We start from the raw sequence: 13,648 nt of genomic DNA, 5'->3' as shown, positions 1-13,648 counted from the left end.
TCACTTCTAAAACTTAATAAATTTCATGTTTGAACATTTCAAACATTTAACATCTGATCCTTTTCTGCTCTAAGTGTCAAATATTTTGCTAGTTTAAATGGATTTTTTAATAAATAACAACAAAGCTTTGATTTTTCATAGGGCAATAATTGACCTTTATTGAATTAAATTACAAATTTTCCTTCTCTGAGTAAAATATCTGTTTTATTTTATTAATTTAATCCCATTTTACTGGAAGGTTTTACATTTTATTATATTTTCTCAGGAAACATTAACCATGTGATATCTTACTTTTTAATTTTGCATCTCAACTTCTAAAAGACAGACCGGGAGATTTCGTTAAACAGTCCAAAGTATATTGAAGAGTTTATTTTATATGAATGCATCAATAAAGTAATTGAATATAAATTTACCGGTCATTCATATTTTAAATATCTAAAGATGTTCACTCAATATTTCCGCTAGTTATTTACACTAATATTGTAACACATTTATTTCGAATCATCTGCTTCAATAGATCTGTCTATATTTTGTCATTGGTCAATTTTGATTGGATGAAATCCTTCATGGGTGGAGTTATGACCGGTAATCTCAGGTGTAAATATACTACAACGAACATCCCAATAATAGTTCATATACGAAAAGACATGTATTGATATATTTTGGGAAACAAATAGCTCTTAGCAAAATAAAAACATTGCAATCGTTTCGTGAACTGAACTTGGAATAGCTAAAAGGATATATTTCGCCGTTTACACGTACCACTGAAATTTTGAGATGCGCATATTCTGTAATGTGTTTATGATATAATTTCAGAAAAAACCAGAGACTTGGTGCTAAAACAGAGAAGCTATGGCGTTTTCATTGCAAGTGCTATTTTTGTTGACAGCTATTGTCCAGTACATTCATTGCCAGAGTTTATCTAGTCTATCATACAATCTAACGGAGGAACAATCTAAAGACACATTCATTGGAGATGTTCAAAAGGACGCTAATTTAAATATTAATACAAATGATGATAGTGATGTTACGTTTAATTTTATAAAAACTGATGACCAATACGAAAACTTTTTCCATATCAACGAAAGGCAGAGTTCTCTGTATACGGCACAAAAACTTGACCGTGAAACAATCTGCCCTTACACAAAAGATTGTGTATTAGGACTTGAAGTTATTGCCAAAGGAACGAAAGTAAGTTTTTACCAGAAAATCAAAGTTTCGATTCATTTGTTTGATATCAATGACCACAGTCCAACATTCTCGGTGTCGAGTATCGGCCGTGATTTGTCGGAGGGAGCTCTTGTCGGGACTTCTATACATATATCTGACCAAGGTGCTGTTGATAGTGACTTTGGAATTCTAGGAGTGCAGAACTATAGGATTGAGGATAGATCCGGAACATCGCCATTCAATGTAAGTTACCAAATTAATCAAGATGGTAGCACCAATGGTGTGAGCCTTGTTTTAAATAAGCAACTTGACAGAGAAACGAAATCTTTCTACAATTTTAGAGTAGTCGCCGAAGATGGCGGTAATCCCAGAAAGACGGGAGCCATCAAAGTCAATATCACTGTTCTTGACGTGAATGACAATACCCCCAAGTTTAGTCAAAATATGTACAATAAAACCATTAATGAAGATCACGAGGTCAATGCTACTTTTCTGACAGTTTCGGCCACTGACTCTGATCTCGGAAAAAATGGCGAAGTTTTCTATCAATTGAGTCCTCGCCAAGATCAAAAGAATCTAGAACTTTTTGCCATAAATGAAAACTCTGGCAACATGATAGTTGTAGCTTCTTTGATTTATGAACCGAAGGAATATTATACCATAGTGGTAGAAGCCAGTGATAAAGGAGAACAGGCGAGGAAATCCCAAGTGAATGTGTACCTCCATGTAAATGATGTTCACAACAACCCTCCCCAAATTAATATAAATCTTTTATCAAATGCGGACTTCGCTGAGATTCCAGAGGATGCTAATCTTGATACTGCTGTGGCTCACATAACTGTTTTTGATCCTGATAATGGCCGCAATGGCATTGTAGAATGTTCATCAACAAGTGACAAGTTTAAATTGCAAAGGTTTGATGTTCATGAATACAAAGTTGTAATCAAAAGTCCCCTTAATAGGGAGACTGAGCCGGAGCACCAAGTTTTTGTCAGTTGTCATGACAATGGGCTACCTCCTTTGACCTCTACAGCAGAGTTCACAGTCAAAGTGCTTGACGAAAATGACAATAAACCACGATTCACGAAAGACATTTATTATGTGAAATTCAAAGAAAACAACGAAAAAGGTGTATCACTGTTCAAAGTGTCTGCAAACGATTTTGATTCTGGTAAGAATGCTGAGATTCGATACAGCATGTCGCCTGCCTCTAAGTACGAGTTTCACATAGACTCTATTTCTGGTCAGGTCTCTGTCTTATCTGTTTTGGACAGGGAGGCTACACAGAAACTACAGTTCACAGTGTTTGCCTCAGATTCTGGTTCTCCATCTTTAACTGGAAGTGCTAAAGTAGTTTTGACTATTCTCGATGACAACGACCAAGTACCACAATTCGTTGACAATAATCCAGCATTTCCTGTTCCAGAAAATCTTCCTACCTTTGCGTCTGTTGGAATTATTCAAGCTACAGACGATGATGAAGGTGAAAATCAAAGAGTGACATTTTCACTAGCACCAAATTATTCCGTTCCATTTATTGTTCAACCTAATGGCACAATCTACACAACCGAATCTCTGGATAGAGAAAACAAAAGCTCATACCATTTTCAGGTTGTTGCATCCGATCATGGCAGCACACCAAACATTAATATAACCGAAGTTACGGTTAACGTATTGGACAAGAATGACAACGGACCTATATTTCGATATCCTAAAACTGGAAATAATACTGTCTCTATTTCTTACCAAACTCAACCAAATACAGTAATAGCAATGGTATCTGCTTTTGATAGAGATGACGAAACGAATTCAAAAATAAGTTATTTCTTCAGAGAAAAGACATATGCAAGTATGTTCCAAATTAACAGCATTTCTGGCAGAGTAACAATCGCCCGTCATTTAACCAAACACGAAGCCGGTCGATACTCTATTACAATAACGGCACAAGATGCCGGTACACCTCCAATGGTCGCCGAACAAGTCATACATATAGTAATAACTACACAGGAATTAGATGGTCTCCAACAAAGTCTTGTCACCGAAGAGGGCCGACAATATTTTCTTATAGTCATTGCGATATCTTGTGTCACCGTGGTCATTGCAGTCGTTATAATACTTACAATTTGTCTGATCAAACGAGCAGACCGCATTCGCCAGAAATATCTGGAATCACAGAAAGACGACTCGAATGGTGATAAGGATATGGATCCAAAGAAAAGAGTCAGTTTCTCAAATGGTGTGAATAAATTTGATCCCCTGGGTCATGTAACTAATCATAACAGCAATAGTGGACCACTGTATAGCGAAGTCAACAGAAGTACTCTGCCAATCGAGGTAAGGGCATTTGCATGTCTTTTGTTAAGTAGTTTTCAATAATCTAAACTACTTGTTACACTTGTTTTTTAATTTGAAGAAAATTTTCTGTAATTTAGGATGAGGCACATTAAAATCTTTCTCTCTCTCCCTATCTCTTTCTCTTAATTAGGCAACAAGTGCATATAGAAGTTCAGATGTGTGAAAAACGCAACATCAAATCTAATCAATGTCTGTATTTATCATGTAAACTATAATTGATGAAGGAAAAAAACCTTCGTTGTAATAAAGCCATTAATTCTAAACCAAACTATAATTATTTTGCTACAACAAGACAGACCTTTGGTGTATGTTGTGAACAATGGTAACATAATTATAGTATAGGCCTTTAGAAGACAAATGAACACAGCTGGGTCCTGGTCATGTCATACTCTATTATTCTGACTAAACCTAAAGCCCAAAGTTTATTGTATCTGGGATCATTTCATCTTAAAGACTTTATCATCTTATTAACATTTTACACTTGATTTATGAAGAGGGGTGGCATAGTTTTTTCTGTGGCCACATAAACAAAATGGCCTTAACGATGAATAAAAATTCAATTATTTCGAATAACATTGAAAAGAATTTAGGATATTCGACACAAAAAAGCTATAAATTTCTGTGATCCCTCTGTAAAGTAAAGAGATAATTGTTTGCGTATGTCAAGAGTTGATTCAAACCACTTGGATATAACCATGGACATTTCACATTTATTTTACAAAGTCTTTAGAAACCTTTAATGTAGCGAACTTCTAGGCCAGAATAAAATAATTCAAAATTTTTTTGACCACATTTCAGAGTCCTTTAGGGTTAGATCACTGACTAATCCGTGTCATAAGTAATCAGCCACATATCTGATATACAGTACAAGATAAAAATGTGAATAATCCATATGAAAGCGATCCTTAATCTGTATCTATTGATATGCTGTCCTTCAAAATTAGATTTACCGGTTAATATTTGTCGTTTGATCCTAAAATACTGGCACCTATAAGATTAAGGCTAAACATATTTAGAGAGTTTTAAAGTATGATAAAAAAAGAAAAACAGTTTCTTTTTCATCAATAAAAGTGGCAACATTTAAAGATGAAAATGATAAACCTTTCCCATCATAAATATTTGTCAATTTTACTAAAGGGCAAAATATGAACATAAATTTGAAAGATTTATCATCTTAAATAGTAGTACATATTTGTTTTTTTATTTTCATAAAAGCAAATTATAATAGCTGTTTATAAAGTTTAAGTTTTATTGTGTGTTGCTATTTTGTCATATATGTCTGAATGAGGAATCGATGAACTGTTTTCTAGCTGCATGATATTTAAAAGGAATTGTGTGTCAAAGAAATTCCAAGTCAATCATCAAGGTTTAATTTCTTACTTTCATTTAGAAAGGAAGTATGATCTTTATACTTTGGCTTTGATTAACTTTTGCATACCATGTGAAAACGGCGCTTTCTTAAATAATTTGTCGATCAAATAGCACCTTTAAAGGTAATGATAAAGGAATTTTACCGTTTAATTTCCTTGCCACTTACTTTTTCCTAACAGATTATTTTTAAAAATTGCAGCGCATCATTCTATGATTCATTTTGATTTGGAGCTAATTAGTAAAGCCAACAATTTCAGGATTATGTTTCTGTTTAGAATGACTATAAAGGGAGGTGATAGATTGTGACACCTGTCAAAAATAATTAGGCCAATTCTATAACCCGTATATAATAAAGGACTAAAGGTACTTGACTGTTCCCCTTCAATTTTTATGGTCCCCTAATTAGTGCAATCTTTTGGACTGCTTAGTGGCTTTCTTTTTCATAAGTGCCCATTGGAAAAAATGAACTCTTCAAATTGTAAATTCATTCCAATTTACGGATGTTCGTCTCCACCTGTAGGGCTCTTAATTAATGCAATATCCCAATTAACTACTCTTGAATGTAGTTGTGCATATACACACAAGATCATTGATGCAACCCAACAGATTCGTGGCTATTCTTTCCTATATTTTAGTTTGGAAAGTGTTGAACCTTGACACAACACGAGCACACCCATCTCGATTACTCTCATCTGAACTGGGTCTTTCTATTGACACCGAGAGTTGTCATGAGTGACCCCTTTTCCATTCTTTTGTCAAATTTAAAAGTTAAATATTATGTACCCAAAATCCGAGATATTAAGGTATGTTTGTTTCTATAAATGAGTTGCTGCACGCAAGCATTCTGAAGATTAATGTTATAATACGTCTAGATATTAACTAATGAAAAGATACTGCTTTTGAGCGAGATTTAATATCCACTTTCTTTTTCATCTAAATAATAAGAAAAAAATCAATTTAAGCAATATAATATTTGATAATTGATAATGACAACAAAGACAAATTTCTCCTCCTGAAACGAACGTTATAAAGCAATATTGAAACAAAGTAAATGAATGTGTCTACATCATGTATATCTATGGGAAGTCATGCTTTATATTGGGACAAACTTTGGATCCATTAGGATTTTTATCAATAGTATGTTTGTATAACCAGCTGTAGACGGATTCTATAGTCACATTTGTATCTTGTTAAAATATTATCATATGATTTATAAAAATGTAAAGTCTATTAAATATGAAAATTTCAAGTATTGCTTTTAAAGTAGTAAATGCTTCCATTTAATAATCACAATAAGGGAGATAATCTCTTGAAAACACATTAAAAATGAAATGAAATCGTTTAATTTCAGTCATATATATTATACCTATAACTTGTAACAATCAAGTTGTTTTCACAATTGTGCATATATTGATATTGGATAAGAGTTGACAAAAAACACTTTCTGATACAAAATCTGTTTTTAATGAGTGATTCATCTTGAGCCTTCCCTCGAGCAATATTTAAAATTAATGGCTGGTTTTTAATGTCATCAAAGATAGTATAATGGTGGAGGGATGGGTGTATTGCGATTATTACTTGATGTGTATCTTTGAAATTAGATTTTTTTACATTAGGTTTTAAAGATTTTATGTAATATTTCCAAATAAACATCAATATTTCATCTTTATGGTACTTGAATTCCAAATAAATAGCAAATTATATATTTTTACTTGAAGAAATATTACACTACTTAAAATGTATTTTAAGGCTGTTCGCAGCTTTACTTTAAAATGTTTAAATCTTAAGAACTTGTGAGGCCATTTCAACAAGATATCAAGTGGATGAGATTGTTGGTTGTTTTAGGAGATATCATTGGTTTCCTTTTGTTTAAAGGGAGATAACCTCATGACACGGTCATGCTATCTACATTTTCCCCAGTAACTGAAATAAAAGACGCAGCCATTTGTGTCGCTGTGTTATAAACGTAACAAAAGCGTGTGTCGACTTTAAGAAAAAAAAATGGCAACAATATAACAAATCAAGAATTGACTCTATATAAAATGAGACAGGAACGTAAATTTACGTCTTGATCGACTTTACAAACAAATAAACAAGATTTATCTTCATTAAATTAAATTCTGTCAACAAAGAGCATGACAAATCCTTATTTTGTAACAGACATGAAAAAAATTGACAATAAACTTTAGAATTTAAACATTTCAAACCGTTAAATTGAACATGATTTGCACCATGCTATTAGGAAGAGAGAGATAACCTTACACACCGTTATCAGGCGTGAATCTAGAAAAATCAGGTTGAAAAAGATAAAAATAATACTCAGCGCCCACTTAAACATCTGTGAAGTGCAGTCACATTATCTCAAAAGTAAACAAAAAATGCATACAATGAAGTCTACTGCATTTGTCATAAGGATGCACTTTGATAAAGATATTAGGAAATTCTGAATTTATCAATTTGCAAAATCATTTTACTCTGGCAACGGAAGGGGATATTTGTTTTACAATTAACAAAAACATATTCATACACGAAACCCATTCATTAAAAAATGATAAGGCTTAAGATTTGTATACAAACTTTGACATTTTCTATTTTACTAATTTTCTTTCGAAATTAAACAGGAATATGAAACTTAACTTGAGAACAAAATACCCTATCAATTTTTAATATCTCAAGTTGCAATTCTCCATTATGATGATTCGGAGTTGACACGGAGAGATATGAGGTTGATAAAATTGATTTAAATTTCTATTAAAATGTCCGATTATCAGAGTTAATAGAGATTATAGGTGGAACCCGGATGTCAAAATATTTAGTCCTAAGTCTCGTAGATAGGTTCTGATCAGTTTGTATTTACACTCATTGACTGGGCCCGTGAAATATTTGTTGGTGTGAAATGTTTCAAAGTCCAGTCATTTCCTGATCGACTCGTAGTGTCTATCGTCCCTGAGTGAATTAAGTTGAAGAATATTTAACTGTTAATTAAAATTAAATAATCATATTTTGAAGACCAGTCAGCATTGTATCGCATCTCTTTTGGTGTATTTCCCAAGAAGAAAAAAACTGACAATATTTAGTAGCATTACTTTTCAAATGTTCATATATTTAGCCTGAAAATAATGACTTTTCTTTATTTCCAGTCATCACTGAGTCGGTTTCCTGCCATTGATCTGAATGATAAGGAAAGGTGTGACAGAAATAAAAACCAACTGTCCTCTTTACAGCTTCACCAACAATTACTGGAAACTCAGAACAAAAACAGAAGACCAATTGCACTCTCGGTAAATATTGATATATCAGTTCGAGTTTCACATTTCAACGACTTTAACTTCATTTTGTCAAAATGATTTCTAGAAATGTTTTGATAGAAACACTCACAAATGGGTTTTGATTTTTTTGGCCACTCCATCATACGGATAAAAGAGTAGACTGAATAACTATTTTTACCATACATGTTAAGACGACCGAGGTGCGTCTAATATTTATAGCTAAGAAACACAAAGTTCAAGTGGCTTATGCTATTTCTTTACAGTCTCAGGGCACACTGAAGAAAATAGATGGTGATGATAATAGTGACCTTTCAGCCGAGGTCACAACAAGCGATAGTGGCCGAGGCGGAAGCGAGGATGATCTCAATACAAGCACAGTTCTTTCTTACTCTATGGACTTCGGTAAGTGAACAATTTTACATTTTTTAAAACATTTTCTTACCAAATAAAAACTTTTTTTTTATTTTTGTCCGATTTATATATAAATAAAAAAGAAATAAAACTCTCCAGAACATCCATCAATTTTTTTATGGAAATTGTATTATCTAAAGATGCTTTAAAATGATTTATAGACAAAAATTTACAAGAACCAAACTTAATAGAGGAAACCTGAACGTGTTTCACGTAGAGATTTGAAATGTTTAAATTTATTGAATTGACAGATAAGCAAAGTAGTCCACACTTATTCTAGGACGTTTGCTTTAGATACAATAATGATATAGTCTACACCTTAATATTACTGTCTGTTTCTAGACCTCATGAACCATGTCATAATACATCATAAACTATCATACCTCCAAGGCTAACCACATAATAATAGATTGGACATAAATTATATAATGTATATATTTATGATCATTATAGGTGAAATCATCTCTAAATTATCTTGTACATTCATTATGTTGATCCTGACATTTATGATAAATGGCCCTCTGTTTTACTTGCTTAGTCTACAAAAAAATCCCAACTGTTTTTGCATAGGTCTTATTTTTTCTAAGCTTTCAAACATTTGGTTTTCGTGTTTTCTTACTTTTTACTGTAAATGGGCGAAGTATATTTATAACCGTAAATAAATGATGAAGTCAAGAAGTACATTAATACAAACAAACAATGGAGGCCAGTATTAGGAAAGTACACACCGAACTTGACAGTTAATTTCATTTTATTGATTATTTTGGGTTTAGTTACCGCCAACAATGGGTTCTCTTTTTACCTCGACTTCATTCTAAATATTTTAATATAAATTTTGAACAACCAATGTTAAAATTTTAATGTAAAATGCAACCGGACAAAACTAATGTAGAAATATTAACTAGCCAGCTTGGGGATAGTGGGGTTCGATACGGAAGGGTCATAGATAATAACAGGCCATCATCTTCCGACTATTAATCTTAAATGGGAGAAAAAGGATTTTTTGAAATAAGAGATCATTACAGATGTCTTAAGAAACGTTCGATCGAAAAAGTCCCTTTAGTGAATTATATACACATGTGACCTTAATATTACTATATCTGAAGTAAATTTATGATAAAGGGAAATCGAATCCACCCAGCTGGAAGGTCCATGGTAATACCGTAGTATTGAATCGTTCCTAACATTTTGATGTATTGCCTCAGTGTGTGACCTGCCAATACCATGACTGATATCTTTATCCATTCCTTTCTTCCTTAATCATACAATTTCTGTCAAAATAAACATGTAGTAAGAAAACAGATACATGTAGTTTCATGATTAAAACATTTACTTGTCACCTAAAGAGTTGCCAGGTGGCCCCCGGAATGATTTCTACTTTCATGGTCGTGAGAAGTAATTCGAATGTCGTTATATCTGGTAGAATTACATGAAATTATTAGGAATTACTACTTAAAATGTTTACGAAATTACAAGGTCGAAAATGAGATGTTAGATATTTATTAATCTACACAGTCTGCTCTAAATAACCCTTTGAATATTTTTTTTTTATAAAAATATGCATAAGTGAAACCTCTGAAAATTGAAAATAAGATAATAAAACATATTTTATCGCCAACAATACCCGCTATATTTTCATTATTAGGCCTTAAATGATTCATCCTGTTGTTGTATTAAACGCGTACCAACTACAGAGTTGAGGAAATTTGCATCTTGTTAAAATATTTACTGCTTCAGGTTATAATGTGAGTATAAGGTTTCCTGAATAGGCATGACCCATTACCAATACAAGAGAGACTGAAATCCGACCGGTCAACAAAATGGTACATTAAAAAGTCCTTTAACACTTAGGATTTGTGTTGAAAATATTTGTCAATTCTGTCGTCAGGATTGTGTTCCCTTCTCGGATTTCTGTGGTCTATCCGAATACCGAAAATGTGTGAAACGCACCGACAACCCATAAACTTGTAAAGGACTGACTTCCTTTTGAAGTTCTTATTAAGTCAGTAACACCTGCTATTTAGATTTTTATTATCTTGTTTTCTCATTGTAAATTTTCTGTACATTGATTTGATATCGATGTTTTATTATCATTTCAGAACAACTAAAGCAAGCTCCACACAGGAACTTCTCAAATTTTTATCAGTCCAGCCCACGAGGGAGAGATCAAGCGCTCTGTACGACAACCAACTCGTATTATCAATCTACTTTGAAAAATTTGACACTTTCGTCTGATGGTTTTTTCAACTGTGAAAATACTCCAAAAGGTATATTTCTTAAAGGAATATCTCGGAATACTTCTATGACGAGCGGTCACGACGATAGCACCACAACATCCGGAAGTTACATCATAGATGACGAGGATGAATATGTAGATATGGTACAGCCAAGCAAACAATGCATTGTCTGACGTACCAAAACATTGGTTTTATAGCTCCGGCTTTGCCCACTGCCATTATAGTGCTAATGCTCTACGCTGGTTAGACTGACCATATACCACGGCTCATAATGTGCTCACATAAATGAGGAAAATGATGGTAAGATATATGATTCTGTCTGTGTATAAATATACAGCTACTTGAACAGTTTAACAGTAAAGCATTAACAAATAATTATTGAAAAAAATTCAGACGACATTATGTCATTATTGCATTAAGGGTAAATTTGGAATAATCTGAAAAAAAAAAATGATAAGAATTTAAAATAGAATTAGGTGTACAAACGGATTTATTTATTCACGGATTACTGCTTTAATTTACAAGTCTAAACAACAGTTGAGTAAACAGTAAAACAAAGCAATAAAGTAGGATGATTCAAAGTAATTTGATGATAGCCGGCCATCTGTGAAATTAACAATTACTTATTGATTTTATAAATGTATAAAAAAAAGATGCTGAAGTAGATATAACATTTTTTGATTGGATGTTCATTGATCATACATGTGCATATTATTACAAGGTATAAAAATACAATAAAATCCTATATTACAATGTATTTGATATGGTTTATGTTTAGTATACAAGAAAATAAGATTACTAATCGGTAATATAGAAATAGGATTGACCGTGTTAAATCACAAACACATAAATTCAAAATTTATTTGGAACGTGTAATTAGATGCATTGTCTGTCACCTACTTAATCAAGCCAGTTCATATCATATTGTTATCAAAGTAATATATCTGTATTTTTTTTCTTTGAAGGTTTACCTGCATATTACAGCAATGAAGCCACAGGTTGGAAACAGCTGTCTAAAAGTACCATGTAATGGGAAGATATCAGTCCAATGTATAACAAGGTCGTTTTCATTAAAAAGACAATAACTACGCGTGCCAAATATTATTAGTGCAATATTCCATTTATTTTATGTGTTCATTATTCAAATTAGTAGCCCCTAATACACAATTTGTGTATTCATTATGATCATGTAATGTTTGTTATGTACTTGATATGATCAGTACAAAATAAATATATATAATTGTGTTCTTGTGTTCAATTTTTATGTCCTGTTCTAAGAACATTACAGTTTGGGTGTTACATGGTCCGAACATGAATTGTTCGGTTGTTATTCATTTCATATACTGCCTTGAAATACAAGTGTTGTTCTTAGGTCAACTAATGGTTGCTGTTAGGCAGTTTACGGTAGTTTGTCAATTATCAACAACGAACAAAATGTAGAAAAATATCTCAAGATGAATATCACATAACATAGAAAACAAAAACAACAATGCTATAGGCTTGCCAGTTTATATGAACCAAAATATATATTTAAATTTAAAAAAAAAGTTAAGTCCTGAAATCTGTGAGAATCAGGCAAAATTGAAAAATAGTGAATTATTCTCAGGAAAAAAAAACGAATTTGACAATGTGGGCACAAAGTTTATGTTCTATAGTGAAAGCGAACAGACAGTTCATTCGTCTTAGAAGTGTCAGAGGGTGCAGAAAATCAAGTTTAAAGTTGTAATAGAATGATAGGGGAACAGCAAGTTATCGCCCTTTGATGGTGGAATTGTAATGTATTTCATATAATTTATACATCGAATTACTTAAAAAGAAATGAATGACATTTCTGCATTTCAGAAAACATTTTGAAAACTATTTCATGAAAAGATTTGTGTGATTCTTACAGAGACAAGCAATTAACTAAACAGATAATCATAACCAATTTTCGACCGTACTGTCTTCACTGGAAATAAAAACAAGAGTAACTCTGAATTCACATACACATTCGTTAAATGTGTCCACGCATTTATTTACATTAAGATCTATCGTATTTGCTTAGGACAACAGCGCAACTAGAATTCTTTCATTTTGTACGAGAACATATTTTTACCAATCGAACATAAAATTAGATTTGAAAGTCAAAATAGACACAACAACCTAACACACAGCCGTTTGATATACTCATTAATAGCAACTATAGAGCAGCATTCAATTCAAACAAAATGTGATCTGAAAGAAGACACCATCATTTTAACAAGTGAAAGATAAACACAGGATAGACATAACCATCAGCTATAGAAAAATCTAGCATCAAATGAATCCATGCACACATTGATGAAGACTGGAAAAATATATGTGATATACATCTAGGTACAATTAATACACAGTATCAAATAACATTTACCAATCTTGTAAGAATTGTTTTTTTGAAATAATTTTCATATGAATGACAAAAATGCAGGTGGTGTTGAAATCATAAAACTATTTCAAATCAGGACTGACGATAAGGCACTATTTTTATCCACATATCAACACATAATCATGTAAAAACAGGAAAAATACCAAGTATAGCAATTATGTGTCTTTTCTTTGTAGTACTATTTTGTCCGGTTAAAATTAAACTCTTTGCTGTTTAAAATTTTGCATAAATATTATGTCTTGATGATAAATATGCCGTCATTTCTTTCTACAAGTTATAACTTAAATGACAAATATATCTAATTCATATTTATCAACATCTATCTTCTGTATTTTAGAATATGGATAAAATAAAAAAAAGTTGTTTGATATACCGTCGTAATCAATGATATTTTAAGGAAAAAAACATATATAAATGTTTATATGAATAAT

At 32.2% G+C, this 13,648-nt stretch overlaps 1 protein-coding gene across 1 annotated transcript; it reads left to right on the top strand.

Annotated features, from left to right (window-relative positions):
* The first annotated feature begins 613 nt into the window (after positions 1 to 613).
* LOC148604386 (protocadherin beta-14-like) lies at positions 614 to 12,058 on the top strand. The gene is made up of 5 exons (XM_088548514.1): positions 614 to 3,504; positions 8,037 to 8,177; positions 8,429 to 8,567; positions 10,676 to 11,113; positions 11,779 to 12,058. The coding sequence occupies exons 1-4, from the start codon at positions 853 to 855 to the stop codon at positions 10,984 to 10,986; spliced, it is 3,243 nt and encodes a 1,080-aa protein (XP_088404640.1). The 5' UTR covers positions 614 to 852; the 3' UTR covers positions 10,987 to 11,113; positions 11,779 to 12,058.
* Positions 12,059 to 13,648: the final 1,590 nt, after the last annotated feature.

The sequence above is a fragment of the Perna viridis genome, chromosome 10, assembly GCF_037379345.1.
Source record: "Perna viridis isolate PV_CMFRI_1.1 ecotype Kerala chromosome 10, ASM3737934v1, whole genome shotgun sequence".
Classification (NCBI taxonomy): Eukaryota; Metazoa; Mollusca; class Bivalvia; order Mytilida; family Mytilidae; genus Perna; species Perna viridis.
The sequence above is the reverse complement of the archived record's forward strand: the minus strand, read 5'-3'. Positions and strand labels throughout refer to the sequence as shown.